Below are 21,913 nucleotides of genomic sequence, written 5' to 3'. Positions count from 1 at the left end.
CTTCCTGGAACTATTTGAAGTCTACACGAATCACGTGACAACCAAACATTTCGAACTTCCGTTGTCGCAACGCTCTCTCTATATGGCTCTGACTAGAACCAAAAGATGGCAGTAAAGCAACGTTAAGGATACAAACGGCCGTTAAAACTGAAAGAAGAAGAATATCAGGCGGAGCTTAGGGCGGGACATCCGGTTGTCTACGGCGTAGCTGAGCTCGCTGATTGGTCAAATTTGAAAAATCAGTTTCTGACGCAGTGGAGGCAACGTTTGAACTTCGAATTTTGTTTACGGACAAGAAAGCAACGGCGTCGCGGAATTAAACCAAAACACCCTAACATGATTAGGCAAGCGTAAGTATTTAATACATATTCTACTGCCGTTATATTAACGCGATAACGAAATTTTAAAGGCCCTTTTATTAACACATAAGCGAGTCTGTTTTCAAATGGAATTCTTTGAGTGGTTTTAACAGACATTTGTTAACATTAGCGTCGCGTTTACTTACCATTAATAATCCATTGTTTGTACTTCAGGCTCAGTTCATAATCCCGTTTAATATATTTTGTTTTCTGTTTATATCAATAGTTAAATTTTTTTAATCCATTTTATTATCAACTACCGTTTCGTTATTTTGTTAATGGTTAAAATCATTGAAGTAAAGAGCAGATTTCCTATCATAACTTCGAAAGTTTATAGATTATCAAGATTCTGTTTCAACCTTGCTCGTTTTATTTGAACAATACTTGTTAGTTGAGTGATGAATACATTTTTCCGTTTGAAACAGGAAGGGCAAGACCCCCCGCCGCCCTCCTCCAAAAAAGCCTTCCAACAGCCAGAAGGACCCTGTTGGAGTATGTTGTAACCTTTTGTTTACTTTAGGCTAATGGCGATCATGATCGGTATATTAATTAGGTACGTGTTTGGCAGGTGTATTGTCGCGTGCGGCCACTGGGTGAAGAGGATGAGGAATGCTGCATTGAGGTTATAAGTAACACCACCATTCAGCTACATGCCCCTGATGGGCTCAAAGCCAATAGAAATGGTGAATTCAAAGAGGTGAGTGCCTGTCTGCTCTCATTTAGCCAATTATGATTATTTTAAATACAGAGTTCTTCTACTTTTGTTAGGAATTGTCATATCTCTCCAATTCTGTTTGGCTTTTTCTTCTGGGCAACACAAAGGTGGATTTTTTGTAATGGTTACACTTTTCTATATCTTGAAAGTTTAAGAGTATTAGATTTGCCCCGCTTAAAAAGTGACAAAAGCACCATAAACGTGGTCCGTATGACTTGTTTGCTGTTTTGAGTCTGCATTACTTTTGGGGTGCTGCATGGGAAGGTCAAGGTCTAGAATAACTTAAACAAAATGATTCCTTTGATTCTGATGCAGGGTTTATGTGGGTCTTGGTGTTAATTTGCCCTTTCTCAAATTATGTCCTTAAATAGGTCTTACATTGTAAAGGCCCAATCACACCAAGAACTATATTCGCATCCACACCAGATGATGATATGTCTGTTTATTCCAAGCACACTCGTCTGCCGCTTTAAATTCTTGAGCTCTTTACAGCAGGATTAATTCTGATTGGTTGTCAGTTTTTATAGTTCATCAGCTGGAAAAATCATCCTGAAAGTGATTCCAATGATATTGTTTCTCTGTGGCTTTATCATTATAGATGTGGTTTGGACTCTGATATTCTTTAATATTGAGAATTATTATTTTTTTTTAACTGTCTTTTATTATCTTGACCGTTATTGTCTTTGGTGTGAACAGCCCTTAAGTCTAAATACGTAAAGTTGTGGCATTAAAATTTCTTGTTTTCTGAGGAATTGAACATTTTGATTTAAGAATCTTTAGACATTTGTACTGGAAAGCAACACAAAATACTGAAGAAGAACATCAGTTTAATCTGTGCATGTACAGTAGAAGTTATGTTTATTTCTATATTGTTGTGGTTGGGAACAGTGGTATTAAAGTCAAATTTTTTATTAAAATAATTCAGAGTATTGTACTTTATACTTTTGATGTATTGCTACATAACTCATTGTTTGTTTCCAGGATGTTAATTTACATATTGATATAGTATGATCCCTTTAACTTGGATGAACTATAATTGTCTTTTAGACACAATATTCCTTCAAAAAAGTGTTTGGAATTAAAACGTCCCAGATGGAATTATTTGAAGATGTTGCCAAACCTCTAGTAGAAGACCTCATTCACTGTAAAAATGGTAAATATACTTTTCTGTTTGCTTGTTGATGATGATGATCATTGCTATTAAAAACAACAACAACAACAACAACAAAAAAACTCCGACTGAGAGCAGTTTTATTTTTAAACTAGGTCTTTTGTTCACCTATGGTGTCACTGGCAGCGGTAAAACCTACACAATGACTGGCTCACCTGGTCAAGGTGGGCTGCTTCCACGTTCACTCGACATGATCTTCAACAGCATTAGCCCCTACCAGGCCAAGAGATATGTAAGCAAATTCATCAAGTACTTTTATTCCATTATGTAAAATGAATTTTCCATCTTTGAGCTTTCTTGGTGTTTCCCCCATCAGGTTTTCAAGCCTGATGATAAAAATGGCATGGAGGTGCAGAATCAGATCGACGCGCTCTTGGACCGACAGAAGCGAGACAGCCAGACATCTGTACCAAAGACTCCAACAGCAAGGTTAATTCAAGTAATTAAAGTTACAAATTGCTTAATCTGTTTCAAATGAAATCTAATGAATTTATATCCTGTTGTGTTTTTGTAGGCGATTTGACCCCGAGTTTGCTGACATGATCAGTCCAGAGGAGGCTTGTAAGGCGGGTGGAGTGGATGAAGATAGCAGCTACAGTGTCTTTGTCTCTTACATTGAGATTTACAACAACTACATCTATGATCTCCTGGAAGAGACTCCCTTTGACCCGATAAAGCCCAAGTAAGTTTGCTGTTTTTGTTGTATTTTTGATTCAATAAATGCAGCCTTTTTCAGCATAAGAGCCTTAAAAAAAAAAATTTTATCGACCCCAAACTTTTGAACATTAGTCTATATACAAACTTGGATCTAGTTTGATTGGTTGTGTCAGTAGAACCAATTTGTGGGTAACTAATACTTTTTACTTAAATATTTACTTTCGACACAAAGCTGATTTAGGTTTAGGTCCATTCATATTTTTTTTTTAGTAATATCTATGCACTTAGTTTTTAGATAAATGTATTTTGTTTTTCCATTAGGTGGAATGGTGCAGGCACACCTCTGAAAAACAACACTGAGTTCATGTACGTGGCCAGTGAAATCCATTCATAGATGGGCTTGCTGCCTTTTGAAAATGATATTCCTTCCTTTGTGTATCTGTTCTGTGCATCCTGTTGTGAGCTTTCAAGTGCTTCTAGGCTGTCTGTATCCGCTTTGTCTTGGCTGTCTGTCTTGTGCTTTTGTTTTACTTGCTGGTAGGCGCCCATGCAGAGATTGAGCTTTGTTGCCTACTCTGTAGTTACAGAAATGTTATCATTACTGTATTTCACATTTCAGACCACCCCAATCCAAAATACTGCGTGAAGATCAAAATCACAACATGTATGTGGCCGGGTGCACTGAGGTTGAGGTCAAGTCAACAGAGGAAGCTTTTGAAGTCTTTTGGAGAGGTAAACTGATGCAGATTAATTTTTTTTAAATGTATATAAAGAATGGCTTTTTGTAGGTGGTGCACAAAGCTATTGTAGTATGAGATCCTTTATTTCTGAACATAGGTCAGAAGAAGCGCAGGATTGCAAACACACAACTGAACCGTGAATCCAGCCGTTCTCACAGTGTGTTCATTATTAAATTGGCACAAGCACCTCTGGATGCAGATGGAGACAATGTGCTTCAGGTCAGAGTGAATTCTAATGACTTCAAGACTTTTTTGGAATGAAATCTTTGTAAACATTATCTAACTAAAAATATACATTTTTAGGTTAACCTTTGTTATTCAGATACATATGAAGTGTCAAAAGTTTAGTGCAAAAACTGTTTGGAATGATAAAGCATTGGAATGATTTCTGTTTGATTCATTTACAGTGTGTTAAATTATTTATGAGATGTTAAAGAAATAGTTATAGTACATATTTTTAATTAAACCTGAATGGTTTCTGTCTCTCCATTTTAAGTTTATTCCACTGAAACTGACTCTTTAACAGCATCATCTGTTTGCATGATGCACAAGATTGGCTTCCCTTTGCCATATTTGATGTGCTCTGTGCACTGATTAATGCTCTTATGTGAATAAATTCATAAATTAAGTCTCTTCATATAAAGTAATTTTAACTTTGTGGAAAGCTTGGATTAAACTGCTTTATTCATATTGAGGTTTTGTAAAAAAAAAATGCATGAATGCTAAACTTCCGAATTTGGTCTAAAGCAAGGGTGAATAACGTTTTGGCCCTGCATGTGGAGATGTTAGGCTCTCAATTATGACAGTGGAACCACTGACCAGTGCTTAACGATTTGTTGTTCCTTTTACAGGATAAAAGTCAGGTAAATGTGAGCCAGTTGTGTCTGGTGGATCTGGCTGGCAGTGAACGCACCAGCCGAACCCGAGCAGAGGGCAGCCGTCTCCGTGAAGCAGGTCAGGCAGCAGCACAAATAACTAATTTTATTACCTAGGATTTCAGGGTTATGTTTTATATGAAGACCATATGGGTGGTTTCCTCACAGGCAACATCAATCAGTCTTTAATGACTCTGCGCACATGTATTGAGGTACTGAGGGAGAATCAGATGTGTGGCACAAACAAGGTATGTATATGAGAGATAAACTGACCATAGAACTGGTTCAAAATGAATAGAAACATTATAGGCTCTCTTGACTTTTGTCCTCAGATGGTTCCTTACAGAGACTCCAAAGTGACCCATCTATTCAAGAACTACTTTGATGGAGAAGGCAAAGTGAGGATGGTCGTGTGTGTAAATCCAAAAGCTGATGATTATGAGGAGACCTTGGTAAGCAATATTAACAGGTCAAAAGGTGCATTGTTCTACTTCAGATTTATAGTAGTTGCACTGACCTATTGGTTTCTTATCTGTGCGTAGCTGGTGATGCGCTTTGCTGAGATGACTCAGGAGGTTGAAGTGGCCCGGCCTGTTGACAGGCCCATCTGTGGCTTTGCCGCTGGTCGCCGACAGAGAAACCAGGCCTTTAAAGAGGAGCTTACCCGCAGGCTGGAAGAACGTGGTGGTCCTTTAGATGGAGGTATTTGTGTGTGTGCTTGCATGTTATTCTCTCTCATAATGTGCATTAACATTAAAAAAATGTGCATTTAAAGATGCTGAATTTCATCCGAAAGTCTCATACTGTTTGTTTATTTTTTTGTTAATGTCAATTATGTGACGTGTTCTGTTACAGATTCTCCAACAGTATTGAACCAGCTGCTTCAGTCATTCCCTCCACTTCCTCCCTGTGAGATCTCTGGCCCTAATGATGATGTTACACTTCCCAGACTCATTGAAGCCCTGGAGAAGAGACACAAGTTTCGACGGATGATGGTTGAGGAGTACAATAAAACTGGTAAAATCATCACTTTTATACAGAGCTGTTTAAGTGGTCTTTTAAATGCAATATTAGTTTCAAATTTCTGGTGGTTATTCGGTTTCAGCCAACATGCTGAAGTCTGTGCTTCAAGAGCAGGACAGCAACCTTCTCTCTAAGGAGAACTTCATCCAAGAGCAACGTGGCCGGCTTGGTGAAAAGGACAAAATGATCCAAAACCAGAAGAATGAGATTGATCGTCTGGAAAAGAAATCCAAAATGTTGGAGTACAAGGTATTTGCACCATCATGGAGTTAGGATAAAAAAAGGGTTTTCCCCCCACTTTAACACATTACATCACACTTTTTTCACATCACATTAAATTGATCAAAAGTGACAGTAGAATACATGTGTAGTGTTTTACATTTTTCCTGTAAATCACTGCTGGGGGTGGTTGACTAATTTATTTTTTTCCCCTAGGCTTGATTGTGTTAATGGGGTTCAGTCTAACATGTTAATGTTTTGTTAAAAAAAAAAACGACTTATTTTCCACATAATTTACCTTTATTCCACACCGTTCTATGCCTTCTTAAAAATGCGCTGATCATTTCTTGCTTTTATGAAGCCCCACCCTCAAATACACAATGGTCTCTGATTGGTTAGCTAGTCCAGTTTGTTGTGATTAGCTAAAACGCCTCTAGTCTCTACATCTCCCCCCCTCACCTCAACGGCATGTTCTCTGGTTGTATTGTTAACAATGGCTTCATCTATATAATGCTTCTAAGTTTGAGCCCGATTGAGAGGCAGAGGATATTAGTGAAGAGGATCATGCAGAACCTGTGCAGTTTAATTCAACCGCACACACATCCATGTATAATGCTATTCATAGTTATGCAAAAATAAGTGTATAAATGGAACGGTTCATTGTTTGAGCTGAGCTTGTGATCTGAATGAGAGATTGAGGGAGAGAGATGGAGGGCGACACGAGGAACTGGATTGATAACACTGCTTAAGAACTGGATTTTGAAACATGTGAATCCATTAGAATTGACACTCCAGGCTTCTAGTGTCTTTATCATAGCTGAAGGGAATGATGGTACAATTGCGGCGCTGAAAAGCTGATCTGAAATTTACACAGGCCCTACTTTTTGCCTTCTCATAAGCCTTTTGTTCCACAGATGTTTTCCACTCTCTCTGTTGTCCCCATCATGAGCAGACATGCCCCTTACCGCTGATTACAAGTTTGATTTCAGAATCATGAGAAGAATAAAAACCTTTATTAATCTTTCTTTGTGTGCAAAACAACACAACAACAAACTCCCCTATATATATGCCTTATAAAAAGCACTATGGTGGTGGTTAGATCAAATAATCACAATAAGTCATTCATCGCAACAGGCATATCAGTAATGCAATCTTCAATACGTTACTCTATATGCAGATTGACATTCTACAGAAGACCACCAACATCTATGAGGAGGACAAACGATCTCTACAGCAGGAACTGGAGAGCAGAGAACAGAGGCTGCAGAGGGAAATGTCTGAAAAGAGACGCATGGAATCACGCATGCAGGGCATCGTAACGGATGCCAAGCTCAAGTGGGAGAAGGAGTGTGTGAGTGTGTCTTCCCATTGACCATATATGTGAAAACCTTTTTTTTTTTCTCATTTGTCAGCGGTGTGATACATGCAAAATTTGTTTTTGTTCTCTACAGGAGAGGCGGGTAAATGCCAAGCAGCTGGAAATGCAGAATAAACTGTGGGTGAAGGATGAGAAACTCAAACAGCTCAAAGCCATTGTGACTGAGGGAAAGTCGGAGAACCGGGAGCCACAGCGTCCCTCCAGAGAAAAGGACAAAGTGCCTGCCAAGAGATCCGCTTCCCCGTCCCCTGTTCCTGTACGTTTAACTGACATGCGTTTCTAGACTGCCTGACCCTGAGATTTATGCCCAACCTAATCCACAAACCTCATCTTTAATGTCCATTCATGGCCTGCTATGCTCTGTGTCTGTGTGTATAATTACCCTGTGCACTTTTTAAAAAAATATAGATTCCCACCTGTTTTTAATACCATTAATGCTGTTTTTAATGTACTGGTGTGTGTGTGTTGCATGCAAACCATGTGTGTACTAATCTCATGTCGCTTACAGTCTCCCTACAATGGCTCTCAGTCATCCCTCTCCTCTCTGGAGCCCATATATTACTTCTCTCAGACGATCAGGCCAGATCCCCACTTCCCCAGACCAGGCAGTGTGTCTGTGGCCTCCTGCATCTCTGAGTGGGAGCAGGGTGTCCCGCACTCTCGTAGGCAGGGTAGCCAGTCACCTCCAGACAATAGGAAGAGAGCTCAGGGCCTTCCCGACAGTCTTAGAAGGAGGAGAGGCAGGTGCTGGGCCAGAGAGGTGCCTGTCCAGCCAGCAGAGGTAGATCTAGAGGAAACGGGTCACTGGGTCAGTAGAGTATCTTGCTGTTGTTATAGGTAAAGCTTCAACAAGACACTAATATAGATTCATTGTAGCCTAATGTAGACATTTTGATCTTTCTCAGCTGCACTAATTATTACCAAGAAGATCTATGTGTAAAATAAGGAATTATGTGCTGCTCATTTTAACCATGTAATGGCTTTGTTTTGCACTTTTACACAATTAAATTTGAGTTTTCATCTTCTTAATGTTATCTCTTACTCCTGCGCCTAATTTAACTTGTCTAAAGTGTATGAAATATGAAAAACAGCTGAATGATGTCATAGGTTGTGTAAGAGTTGAAAGTGTCAACATTTACTGCATACTGAAAAGAGCTTGTTTGAATGGGAACATCTCTTCAGCTTTTTTCTTTCCTCTCAACAGCTTGGTATGTTTAGTTTGTGCTTCTTTAGTGCTTGACTAACACACTAACATTTCAGCATGTTTAAGGACCGCCTTCTATTTGTCATACTGTGCTTGTGTTTTAATTGAATAGACCGGGCCGCCGGTTCGGCCTCTACACAGGCGCTCACACTCCGCAGGTGGGGAGAGGTGGGTTGATCATAAACCCAACACTAATGTGGACCTGGATACAGTCCTGCAGCCAAACATCCCCAATTCCATCAAAGTGAACGCTCCCAATGAGAAAGCTCTGTCCAAGTGTGACAAGTACGTTCTGACACACCAGGAGGTTGCATCAGATGGAGAAATTCAGACCAAGCTAATCAAGGTAGTTTACTTTTTCTAGTGGTCTTGCTCCTGGGTGGTTTCGGTTGTCAGCTGAAACTAAAGATGTTGTTTTTTTTGGCTCAATATCAGGGTGAAGTGTTCAAAACTAGAGGTGGAGGACAGTCTGTTCAGTTCACGGATATCGAAACGCTCAAGCAGGAAAACCCTGTTGCAGCGAGGTAATTGTATGACCACCAATAAAATTCAAACTTGTTGGCATGTATTCTTTCTAATTCTCATAGTGAATGCTATGTATTTTTTTTTATTTTTATTTTTTTATTGTAGCCGTAAGAGACGATCATCAGAGAGTGGCCCGGATGGTGAGCCTACGGAAGGAAGCTGGACTGATGTGGAGACAAGGGTAAAATACTGATATCCTCTCTGCACACTTTAAATGCCCATATTAAAAGGTCGACAACTACTTTATTTGGTATTTTGAATGGGGGTGCGTTTTTATATATTTTATGATATAAATGATTGTTTCCTAACTTGTATTTATTCTCTAGTGCTCTGTGGCTGTGGAGATGAGAGCTGGCTCAAACCTAGGACCTGGATACCAACATCACGGATATCCAAAGTAAGCTTTTTATTTCCATACAGTTTCACTTGTCTCCAGTCATACTGGTGAAAAACTAGCTTTTTAAAAAATGTGCCTCCCATTTTATTTTGTAGACGCAGAAAACCTTGAGATTGCTCTTGTATTGCCGTCACAGCAGAGTCCTTTCCTCTCGAAGCCTCTTCATCACTGTGTGCAATAGCAAATTCACTTTATTTAACTTTTTAAAATGCTTTTATGGAAATTCTTTTTATAGAAGACTACACAAATTCACCAAAGCTGTTTTTGTACTGCATTTTCTGTAAGGGTGTTGCCATGTAAAATTCACATCCGGTGTAAGTGTGGGTCTGTGTGGGTTTCAAAAACAAAGTGTTACAAATGTTTTGTTTTCTAACTGTCTCAAGCACATTAGGTATTTATGTGTATTTTTTTATTCTTTTTTTTATATTAATGTATACTCTCTTTCATTTGGGCAGTTAGGACTGTCAAAGCATTTGCTGGTGTTTCTTTAAAAATCCTTTAGTAAAAGTCATTTTCATGACTTTAGTAGGCAGCACCTTGGAAAAGCACTCTTTCCATGTAGTTTCACTTGAGTGATATTGCTGCAGACAAAACTGTTAATAAACAGCATTTGATATACTTGTTTGTTTTATATAGTGCATTATTTTAGTTTTTCATTTTTGTCCATTTGTAATGTAGTCCTCTGAGCATCAATGTGGTTCTATAAGAAAGCAGTAGATGGCAGCAGTGTTTAAAATATAGCGCTCAGGTTTTTTATTATTTTATCCTCCAAGCCGCCCATGGGGTAGTATTATTGTTTTGTCTAGACAATGTATACTTTAAGATGAAGTATGAGACTTGTGAAGTAAACATAAAAAAAAGAAAGAAAAAAATCAGAATGGGAATTTTTTTTTTTTTTGGTCAGCAAGCTGTAATTGTCGTAAAAGGTGTGACTTAATTTCTTAACGGTAACTTCACTCTTATTAAAGTGTTAATCTTATATGCATAAAATACTGGCCAAAAAGTTAGGTTGAGCAATTTTTATTTTATCTTTTTGTTTAAATGTTATTTCCATTACAAAATATTTTCATCTGAGATGTGGTGGAAAGTCACTATTAGTAGACAGTGTTTTAAGAGCTGTTTAGTCCACAGCCAGTAGTTGAAGAAACTCTTGGTACCCTAATGACTTTACTCTGACCTACAAGGACCCATGTAAGACTCCTTAAGAACAGAAATGCAAAAAAGTGCGTAAAAATTTTTGTTTAAATGTCAATGAGTGAATGTTTGATTAAATAGTTTTTGAGTTATTAGCTTGTAATTCTGCTCACAAATTACCTTTTAGTTGCCACTTCCTTAATAAACAACATCCACGTCATTATAATAAGTCTAAATCCAGTCCAAAAGAATTAAGTTGATTTAAATGACAAAGTTGTATTTATTATATAATGCGTCACTGAAATACATTAAAATCCTTAATTCACACAGACCTGATGTGAATGTGCCCTAGAATACCCCAGAATGTCACCAGTTACTGAAATCTTGCAACTTTTCATGAGTATATTTTAAAACGGATTCCTAAAGCCTAGCTGTGTTAGTACTTGATTTGGCCATTTTGGCCTTTTTTTTTTTTTTTTTTACCCCATTTGGCGCTAACAAAGTAAAACCTTAGAAGTGTTTTCTTTGTTGGAATTTGAGTCGTTGAGCTCTTTGTGTTTGGATGGTGCCATGTTTAATTTTTTAGATTAAATATTTAATACAGCATTAGTTTCACAAAGACACTGGATCAAAATGAGAATCGTCTAACGTGAAACTGCGCACATCCCATATATAATGTGAACAAACATTTATGTACATCTTTCTGATGTATGAATGAGTTATTCAGTTGTTGGATCAGTTACAGAATACACACACTGTAAAACCACCAATTTTTGAGGAAAATTAAGCTCTCCCATGAGTGTTCAACAGTACTTCACACACTAAAATTGTTGCATTATATTGCAAAAATGGCCTTCGTGCTTAGCATAATAACTAAAAGGTAAAAAGGTGGTAAATGGTCATTGGCTCAGGTTTCCTTCCATCAAGCTTTCCAAGATGTAAGACTACAGTCATACTGCATGTTATTGTGTTCTTTGTTGGGTTTGGTTAGGAGTAAGATGTTAGAGGGTGATTGAGTGTTTGCTGCTTTGAACAGAAGCAATTTTGTATCGGGATAAAAAGTGTGCCTCTGCGTACAGGTCAAGGGGTTCGGAGCAGCAGCAATTCTGCTGAAGTACCTGAAGTGGACCATGTCTAAAGAGTTTGAAGCCCAGACATTCCATTTCAAATCAGGCAAACTTCCTACAAAATATTTCCCCAATATCTTAACTTCCTTCCTAGATTTACCTTTCATTAAAAAGATTGCTTACAAGGCCTGAACTGCAAATTTAATTTAGAAAGAATTTTTACCATTCATTCCCACAGCAAGCTAGTGGAAGTCATGCAAAGGTTTTTCTACTGACTCGAGGGTGTTTTTGTAACTAAGTCTGCTCCCATATCTTTCTGCAGTGTTTGGGATTTCTTTTAATCAGCTGAGAATAAAATTGTCTTATTTCAGAAGATTAAACTATCTGCCCATGGATTGTACAATAACTGTCCTCTGTGACATGTCTCAGTTCTGTAAAGAGAGCAGTTCATGGGCCCTGTTTCTCTCTCTATTAGCTCCAAAGCCAAATCCTGATGGTGGATATCTCATCTGCTCCACTGACTCAATTTGGAGGTACTAGAAATTGACCAGTATGGAGCGCCTCCAAGAGAGAGTCAAGGGCCCCGAGCAACGTGCTGACATTAAACTCACTTGTGCAAGCCATCAAGTGCTCTGCCTTTTGACCATACGCAGTTTGATGAGCCACACTACAATATATTAATTTGGCTCGGCTGGCGATGGCTTTGGAATGATAATGTTATACTACGATAGAGCTTTAGATTACTGCATTAGGATTATGATCCAATGAAGTGAGAGAAAGAATAAGAGAGAGATGCATGAGCAAGACGAGGAGACAACCACTCAGTGAGCACCTCGCTTGGAAATACAGCAATTTGAAGCAAGTAAGCAATGAATGCTCACTTATGCTCGGTGTGAAAGGTAACTCACACTGTAAAAAAACCTTCACTATTAAGCTTATTCATTTATACATGTTGTAAGGTAGCTTTGAAAAGCAATTTTATGATAGCTGCATGTAATGTTTCCTTCATTAAAAAAAATACTCATTAGGAAATTGATCATTTTAAATGAAGGGGATTGTGTAATGGGGCTGATGTGTCGTGATTAAATGAGTCTACTATACTCGCTTTATCTCAACAATCTCCTGTTACTGTAACTTTCAATACTAAAATAAAAGAATCAAGGCTGACAGCAAATATCTAATATTGCAAACAATCAAAAAAAAAAAAAAAAAAAAATGCATGGGAAACATGGTGAAAAGCTCATTAAATAAATAAAATAAGTGCACCTTTAAGGTAAATAATCAATTTGATACTCAAAATGTTGTTTCAAATTTAACTTAGTTTATTTGGTCTGATAGGTTTCTCACTTCGAAAACAAAATGTCGAATTTTATATTTTGTCTAATTCTTGTGTTGTGATGCATTCTTAATTTTATTCATCACAAATTGATCGGCTGGTTAAAAATGGCCTTTATGTACCAGGATAGAGTAAGACCTGAATGTGTGTTTCCTAAATGCAGAAATAACAAATGACTTAAGTGGAAGAGAACTATGATTTCAGCAGAAGAGCTCTTTTTCTTATATTTTGATATAAGAAGGTTACAAGGACAAAAAAAAGTTGTGATAATGAGCACAAATGAATCGCAAAGTAAATGATTTTGTGTTGACAAAAGAAATGAAAGTCCTTGAGAAATTACATTTCCTATGAACGGACCATGCCAGAGGAGAACTACTCTCCAGAATGCAACAGTTGTCATTTGACTCATTTCTAAATTCATTCGTTCTTTTAACAAAGTGAAAACGATTCTCTGTTTAAGTGCTTAACCTGCAGAATACACAATAAAGAAATACTGGAGAACTGCCTGCTTGAATTCACACTAATTAGTCAGCTTAGCTTATAAAAATAAATGACTGCATGGTTTATCTGCTATATTTGGATGATTAATTCCTGCAAAGAGTCTCTTTTTTTGTCCTCTGTGAGTCTATCGCTTGCCGCGGGAGAAACGGCCAGAATAATTTGGAGTATGGCAGACCGTCTAATGAGCTTCAGATGCAAATTTCTTCATGTTTATTCTGTGCGTATATGTAATCAGCCTGGGTACTCTGTTTATTTTCTCATTAATGCGATTTAAATATTCAGTTTGCCCTTAATCACTCCTCTCCCATTTCAACCAATGCCACAGATGCAGGTCAAATAATGGCCTGTTGACTTGATCGGCCTTTGGTCTGACATGTGAACTAGATGTCTTGTGATGACTGTGAATAATCTCTGGTGCACTGGCTGTTGCTGTTTTCCCATTTGTTTCTGATGTTATGTATTATGTAGACGGAAACCTTCCTTCACATGATATAAACAAGGCTGCCTTTATTAATTATTTAACCACCGGCACTAAGGCCAATTATGGTGGTCAGCTGATGAGGCTTTCTAGCAGCCTTTTAGCCGAATTTAATGAGGAGGGCTGGTTTTTCCTCTTTCAGATCATGTTGGCAGCTTCCTCTCAGGGGCGATGAGGTTTAGAAAGGAATGTTGTGGTTGGTGGCGGCTGAACCAAAGATGAGTCTGCCCTTTAAAGGACCATATACCTATCTGATGTGTCCTCGGGAGCCGTCTCTGACATTAAAACTCAATTAGTGGACGACTCGTGTAAATACTGCATGAGCCCGGCGCTTTGCTAATAAAGGCCTCAAGCAGGGTTCCCGCTCTACATCTGGATATGTCAGGACCATGGCTGGGTGTGAGCCAGCGTGTCAGTCCAAAGGGAGGTTAAAATGCAGATGAGTGTTGGCAGTCGGGTGCAATTGTCATTCAGCACGTCTCGTGCCCTCCTCGGGGTCTCATCTCGCTTTACTGTGGTGCTTCACTCCTCTTTGGCTCCTGCTCGTCATCACACATCCCAATAAGCGATTGAGATATGAGTTGCACCGGGTCAGTCTATTTTGCCTTGTTCAGAGTGCTGACTGAAAATGTATATCGCCTGAACTGCTTCTGCTGCATGTGACCATCTAAAAATGCTCTATTTTAACTCACTGTTATATGGATTATTAGTCCAGAATTTAAATTGTCATTATTTACTAAAGCCGTAAACAGTACTAACTTTCTTCCATAGAACAAGTTCAGCAAAGTGTTAGCTATGCTCTTTTTGTCATTACAGTTAAACTATTATCGGAGTGTGTTTTGCAAAAAAATAAATAAAATAAAAATACTATTTAAGTCTTTCTTCTTCAAATTTTATGTTTTATTCAACGTGTTACATGACGATTCTTTGTAATGAATTAAAAAAAAACTTCATTATTTCTACTTCAAAATCTCGCTATAATTCAGTGTGTTCTGATTCTTTGTAATTATTTGTAAAAATATTCTAGAAAATTTCTGATGGAAAAATCTTACTATATACTTTATTTTTTTCATTGTAGGAACCAGAGGGCTTTCAAGCTCCAGCAAAAACATTATAAAATAGGGCCATATGCATTATATTCTAAGAATTTGGAAGTCATATGATAGCTTTGTTTGAGAAACAGGATCAAATTCATCTGTCCTGATAGCCGTGGTCATCATTCACTTTCACAGCGAAAAAAAGCAGCTTGGATATTCTGCTTTAAATAATTAATGACATGAGGGTGAATAAATTCATTTTTGGTTGAACTAACCCTTTAACAGATACTGGTAAATATTATTTTAATGGAGTTAATGGGTGCCCGCCAGACATCTGTTTGGAACTTTTCATTATATTTTGAAATGGAGTTATCTTTGTAAAAATGAGACAACGATTCTCTTACAATGAAGGTTATTTGTTCAACAAGAAGAATGTTACAATCAACAGATCGGGTGCAAATGCCAAAAACTCATAATAAAAACATAGATGTCTTCCAGCATAAGCAACATACAAAACGTAGTTTCCACAGAATTAATATCCTTTCATGTGTATCACAATATGAGGATGAATGAACGGTTCATTATTTTCCCCTCAGGGTCTTTGTTTCTGACAGTGCTTTAACTCTCTGCAGCTGTCCGTTGTTTTGGTTCTTGAAGTCTAGTGCATGTGCAGCCCACTCTCTAACAGGCTGTGACCTCGCAACACTGACAGTCTGCCAGAACTGATTTCCGTTGACTCACTTTTGCTGTGACCACTGCGAGCCCTTCACAGAGTTGCATGTTTACATGGCTTGTTGGTTTGATCCAGTTACTGTTTTGCAGGTGGGCAATAGACATGTTTAAAAGGTAGCATGCAAGCTATCTTCAACACATAAATGATTCTACTATTAGATTTAAAATCATTATGTGGCAAAATTTTATTCAGAATCTCAAAGTGATGGCAACAAACTGGAATGCATTTACACAAAAACTGATTTAAAAAAGAAAAACATTTCAAATCAGCATGAAATGAAAGTTTACCTTATCTCTTTCTCTGGATCTGCCTCCATCCAATCAACAGCTGATGGATTTGAAATGTTTCACGTGGATGCACATTGCAATAAGAAAGAAAAAACTTGCCACATTTGTTACATTGTAACCTCAACCAAACATGTATACCACATAGAACTTAACTTTTGATCGATGCCAAATAAGTGAATCCTGGTTTTAACTGGTTCATCAGTTTTCAAAATGAATCAAAAAATGAATCAGACTTTCCAATGCTACTATAGAGCAAGAATGTTATATAGCCTAAAAGCTAACCCCCGTCTTTCCACAGGATACTGATCAAAATCAGTTTAGTACTGGTGTAATATATGCCTAAACATTTCTAGAGTTTCCTGAGAAATCATAAACATCCTACTCACCTTATTTTTAACATAAGGCCGGATTTGTAATTTGAATGTATGATTTAATTTTTTATTTTTTTTTGTTATCACATTTTAATATATTTGTAGCACAAAGAGTTTTACTGTTATTCTTGTTATTCCTCATCTGTAGTGAGTCGGAAGTCTCACATACTTACAGGAAATGGCTTACTTTCGCATTGCAAAATAAGGTGGATAATGTACTATAAATGTTATGCACTACTTCTAGTATGTATACTAAGTAGCGTGCACTACCAAATAGTATTGGGAGGTATTTAATTCCTCAAAATTAGACTGTGAGTGTCTGGCATGCTTGTTTATTGCATCCCTTGATTTTTATGCCTGTTGAAATCGGTTTGATTTTATTGAAATTATACAGAAAACAGAAACATCTATGCGGTGGCGAGCTGCAGCATGCACTGTGTATTTTCCCCCGGGAGCATTTATCAATAAAAATATTCTTTCCATGAAATGTCGTAAGCTGCCGCTGCTTAGATACCCAGCTTGTGTCTTTCAAAGAGGATTTTCATCTCTTCCGTTCTTTCATGTAGTCGTGAAGAGCCGTTCTGTAAACACAGACTTTGAAGAGAGCTGTCACACTGGCTGTCAGCTACAGGTGTGAGCAAACTGTTCCAAGACGGGCCACTCCAACTGTCTGTGGTGGCAGAGAAACAACAATCACAATGTCATTCTAACTTAACTTAGCTGAAGAGAGACGGGAAACAAGGTATAAAAGACATCTGCAGTAGGGAGACGAGTGCTGCTGTCCAAGCATGACTGCATGGCACCAGAAGAGTTACATCACTGGGCCTTTACGCTTCAAGAGCTCTATATTCATGATAGTCTCTGAGAATATGAAGCACTTTGGAGTGGACCAGCAAAATAGTATGGAGTAAGACCATTACAATAATCAGACTCAAGCCATTCTGAAGTTACTTTAGACCAAATTACGACATCTTATCCACCAATGCTTGTCTGTTTTAATTAAAAGAGAGCACCCATTACTATAGAGCTGCATGGTCATAGGACAGGGCAGCTGGCCAAGCCCCAGAGAACATTTGAACCTGGCCTGGCCTCCACTAATCCCTCTAGGGTATCCATTGCATCACTCTTTCTTTGCTCTCCTCGTGATCAATACACAATACATCAAAGGTCCGGTGGAGATGGGCCTATTCCTTGAAGCCGTGTGTGTAGAGCTGGATTTGCTGAGCTAACATTGTCCAGTGAAGCCACCTTTTGATTGAGCTTGTTTGGCCGGAGCTACTTCTGTTTGCTGAGGGGCAGAGGAGAATCTAATGAAGAACAGCCAATGTCTCTCTGTTATCGCTCATCTCTGTCAAAGCCAATACACAGGGGCACTGCCAGATTTTTTGGGGGTCCACTGAACACATTTCAGGCTATTCGCCAAGTATATAAACACTACAAAATATATATTAAATATAAAATCAGTTTTACAATGTTGGCATGAACAAATACAATATAGACTACTGACCAAAAGTTTTTCAAATAATCACTATTTTTGAGGTTCTGAAGAGAAGTCTCTTATATGCTTGCCAAGGCTGCATTTATTTGATCCTAAAACAAAAAATAAAATATATTGTGACTGATCAGTTAATGCATGCTTGCTGATAAATTTCTTCTTATTTTTAATCATATAAAATATTAAGCAAAACCAGTTTTCAACATTGAAAATAATAAGTGTTTCTTGAGCACCAAATCGGGATATTAGAATGATTTCTGAAGGATCATGTGACGCTGAAGACTGGATTAATGGATGCTGAAAATGTATCTTGGCCTTCACAGAAATAAATGATATTTTAAAATGTATTCAGAACAGTTATTTTAATTTTAATTTCATGTATTAAAACAAAATGCAGACTTGTTGAGTCTAAGCAACTTCAAAACATTTATTTATATATATATATATATATATATATTCCAAATTTGACTGGTACTGTGTATATATCCAAAAATAACAGCAATAAAACATACATTCATAATATTTAAAATTAATAATTATTGCCTATTGTATTTCTGGTTTAAATCTGGTTTTATTTAATTTGATTTATTTATTATAAAACATATGCTTTTTTTATAATATATAATTTGTATTATTGCATGGTGTGCATGGGGCTATATTAAAATCTTGTAGTCAGTTCTTAAATCTCAGAAACTGGCAAACTTGGTTGTTGACAAGGCCAAATCTGCATTGTTATGCAAGTTACTGTCCAATCCACGCATATGGTCTGCCAACACTGCTGAAAGACGTTTAGAATAATTCATTTTAGATATCACAGAGGCAGTCTTGCCAAGTCAAGTTAAAAAACAATCACCTGCGCCGACACGCAGCCATTCCAGATTATTCCCATGTTTTCAAGCTGTCTATTCAGATATAAAACTCCCTGTGCCACACTGCATCAAGAAATCTCAAACCATCACATCAGAACTGAAATTAATCAAATGCTTTAGATAATAGATAAATCTTCTATGCTCATATTAATGTCATATTTATTTATTTTTTTCTTCCCCTAAACAATGACATATTTTCAGACAAAAAGATACCGACATCTCCCTCTGTTGCCTCAACCAGCTACAACACACACAGCTGTTGTGCTATCACTCTCCTTCCCACCTCCCCTCTTTCCCTCTCTCATCTGCATTATATATGCTTCATTTAGCTTACATGGCTGAGTGGAAATATAACCTGAAGCCATTTAAACAAGGCATGAACTGGAGCCCAGCAGCAGTCAGGAAAAGGGCAGTATGTGGCCATGAGATGGCAGCACTCTCCTCCAGTCTCACCGCATCTCCTCCATCTCCTCTCCTCATTTCAGCTCTGCTGGGTAGAAACATTGGAAGGGGGAGGAGATGGACCACTGTATAAAAATGAATGGGAGGCATTAAGAATCGCATACTACCATATTGCAGAAATAGTAAGAGTAGTATGCTATTAGAGAGCTAGTATGTTTCTATGCTTGCTATTCTGAATTGAGTCAGGAAATTATGATGCTCATTATAACTGAAAGCAACAGAAATCCCGCTTTTCAGTTAAAACATTCAATAATCTTTCATTGCTTTGCTTTTCTTTTTTTTTTGTTAGAAGAATCAGAAGAATTAATTTTACCCACCTCGGATAGGGTTTGGGTTAAAATGTTTAAAAATATTATTATTATTAATTCAGTTTCCTTCTTTTCCTAATAAAAAAAAAAAAATTACTAAAACTGACATTAAAATGAAAACTGAACATATTTAAATAAAAGCTCATTCAAAATATCAATAAATTCTATAACAGTATATAAATAATACTAAAATAACACGTATTCAATGAAACAGATGCTTGTAAATAATAACAAGGTAGCTTCCAAGTGAACTGAATAGCCTTAAAGTGACTTGTACCAAGTGAATCATCCTATTTGGGATTCTTAGAACACACAAACAAACATGACATGATGAACCAATATTACAGATAAGGGCAATGGAAGCATACTGTGTGTGACCTGGAACGAGTTAAAATGCTGAAATGTGAATACGCAACTAGAAATGACATGAAATGGGATGGAAAAGCTACTGTTAAACTGTTTGTATATTATTATTGTTCAATGAAATGCCACAGTACGCAACACTGCAAATATGGTACGGTTTTGAAGCCATATTCATCTGGAGTTTTTTCCCCCAGTCCCCCAGTCATTTACTCCTCTTTTGGTTTTCATTAGCCGTGTAACCGTAGCGAGGCCTGGTCCTCGCCTCCCCTGTTATCTCAATGATGTTCTAATGCTGGTCAAACATTATTGTGAATGGTTCAGCTCAATAGAGGCAGTGTTAGCCAGGAGAGTCAATATTAGCTGAACACACAGGGCGGGAGGAAGGTGGGGGAGGGGAGCGCACTGTCTGTGTGTTTGTGTGAGGGGGCCTAGTGTGGGCTCTTGGTGAACCTTGACCGTTCACAACAGGGGCAACAAAGCATGGGATAAAGAGATGACAGGAATTTAGCAAAGCATTCTTCTCCTTCTTTTGCTCCTGGCTCTCGCTGAAGGAGACTGGTCAAAGATTCCCGTCGTTCTGTCTAGATCGCACTTATTTACAACCTATTATAAGCGCGTTGTGGGATTAATGAAGGCTGTGTCTTCTCAGGGTTGCAGGGGAAGGTCAATTTGTCAAAGGACACCACACAACAGACCCAAGGTCAGCTCTTTGTCTGTCTTTACAAAGGTAACTGAATCATCAGCTCCATGCCCACCACACCTACGGCCGTATCAACACGTCTGCTCAGTAATCACAGACACTTTTATGCCCTGAGAGCTGTGCAAACAGTTGGTTTGGTAGAATCAACAGTGGCTGTCATGTGACCCTAAACACACCGAAAGCTTTCAGCACGAATCATAATATAACATAGAAGTGATTGTGCAGGTGAAAGCGCCAATAACAACAAGTGGCCAACTAATGTTTGACTTGCGTCTCATTAGAGAATACGAATAAGGAGAAAAGATTAACTTCTCAAATGACATTGTCTCACTGTTTAGATGAGGCTTGCTAACCTGTCCCATTTAATCTATGGGCCTTGCTGGCAAACAAACAGACAAATATTGACCGTCTGGGAATAGGCCTCACTCAGCAATACATACACCCAAAGCAATTTCCTCAAGGCACTGGAAAACTGTCAACATGACGGCAAAAGAAAATATATTGCGAATGGTTTGCTCTGATATGCATACGTCAGACGAGGCTAGGTGTGGAATATTACAGGTACCCCAAAGTCTTGCTTTCATTTTTCCTGTATGTATGTTTGATTTGGGTCATTTGATATGGATAAGCAGGTGTAACGTTTAAGTTTGCGGTCAATCCTAAACCTCCAGTTAAGCTTGAGTTGCATACGAAGCTTTAAAACCAGACAAACAAAGGCAGAGCATTGTTTGGGATAACCGCGCAAACACCCCATCCCCCCAATCCCCCAACCCCCGCAGCAACCTCGAAAGTGTAACGCAAATACCTTCCGATGTAGCAACACAGTCCCAATTCAGATCTGCTGACATGTGAAAAAGCAACATTAGCTAATGCATTTCTTGAAGACCATAATCGCTCTTTCCCCTATAGTTAATGAATGCTAATTAGAACTAGTTTCATGTTTGCTGGCTGCCTCTCTAATGTGCCGTATTGTTCCTCTTTTTGCTTCAGCTCGGCTCTAATGCTGCTGTGCCAGCTATTAAAGTTAGCTAATCCATCTATCTCCACAACTGCCAGCTTTGAAATCCACTAATAGCTCAGCCACAAAACAGCGCATTTCCGATTTCGTTTGATTCGTTGTCTTTGCGCTGGTAAAGCGAGTGGGTGGCATTACGGTTAAAGTTGAATTCCATGCCATACCTGGCCTCGGATGCTTAAGGGCTTTTTGACTGAGTGCTTTGTTTTGATAGGACTGGTAGATCAGCTCCACTTCCTCAGATGTACAGGCTTGTCTCAAACCGAGACCGAATGTTTGAGACTCCCAAAGGCTTGTACGGGCAAGATGATTTCTGATCCTGTGAAATTACAAGCATTATTTTATATACAATCTAAGCTAACTAACTTACTAACTTTAACTAACTAAAAACAAACAATAGTTTGGAGCTGGAAAGATTTTTTAATTTTCGGGAAATTCATGTTTTTTTTTTTTTTTTACAGAATTCTTTAATGAATAGAAAATGAAAAAAACTG

At 38.0% G+C, this 21,913-nt stretch overlaps 1 protein-coding gene across 3 annotated transcripts; it reads left to right on the top strand.

The window, feature by feature from the left end:
* The first annotated feature begins 190 nt into the window (after positions 1–190).
* LOC127934602 (kinesin-like protein KIF23) lies at positions 191–9,881 on the top strand. 3 transcript variants are annotated; one of them, XM_052532090.1, is made up of 24 exons: positions 191–350; positions 785–851; positions 928–1,056; positions 2,122–2,227; positions 2,341–2,477; positions 2,562–2,674; positions 2,760–2,927; positions 3,224–3,268; positions 3,522–3,634; positions 3,740–3,861; positions 4,494–4,596; positions 4,686–4,765; positions 4,850–4,969; positions 5,060–5,219; positions 5,373–5,534; positions 5,623–5,789; positions 6,937–7,110; positions 7,211–7,393; positions 7,646–7,945; positions 8,454–8,687; positions 8,777–8,865; positions 8,972–9,047; positions 9,193–9,263; positions 9,359–9,881. In XM_052532090.1, the coding sequence occupies exons 1-24, from the start codon at positions 337–339 to the stop codon at positions 9,372–9,374; spliced, it is 2,949 nt and encodes a 982-aa protein (XP_052388050.1). In that variant the 5' UTR covers positions 191–336; the 3' UTR covers positions 9,375–9,881. The 3 variants fall into 3 exon arrangements, with proteins under 3 accessions (XP_052388050.1, XP_052388048.1, XP_052388049.1); XM_052532088.1 differs by lacking the exon at positions 7,646–7,945 and having other exon boundaries at positions 193–350; XM_052532089.1 differs by lacking the exons at positions 3,224–3,268; positions 7,646–7,945 and having other exon boundaries at positions 193–350.
* Positions 9,882–21,913: the final 12,032 nt, after the last annotated feature.

Source organism: Carassius gibelio, chromosome A18 (assembly GCF_023724105.1).
Source record: "Carassius gibelio isolate Cgi1373 ecotype wild population from Czech Republic chromosome A18, carGib1.2-hapl.c, whole genome shotgun sequence".
Taxonomy (NCBI): domain Eukaryota; kingdom Metazoa; phylum Chordata; class Actinopteri; order Cypriniformes; family Cyprinidae; genus Carassius; species Carassius gibelio.
The sequence above is the reverse complement of the archived record's forward strand: the minus strand, read 5'-3'. Positions and strand labels throughout refer to the sequence as shown.

Coding starts and splice junctions, on each gene's coding strand:
- LOC127934602 (XM_052532090.1), top strand. Junction 2,228..2,340: donor CCTCATTCACTGTAAAAATG/GTAAATATACTT, acceptor TTTTTAAACTAG/GTCTTTTGTTCACCTATGGT. Junction 3,635..3,739: donor TTTTGAAGTCTTTTGGAGAG/GTAAACTGATGC, acceptor TTCTGAACATAG/GTCAGAAGAAGCGCAGGATT.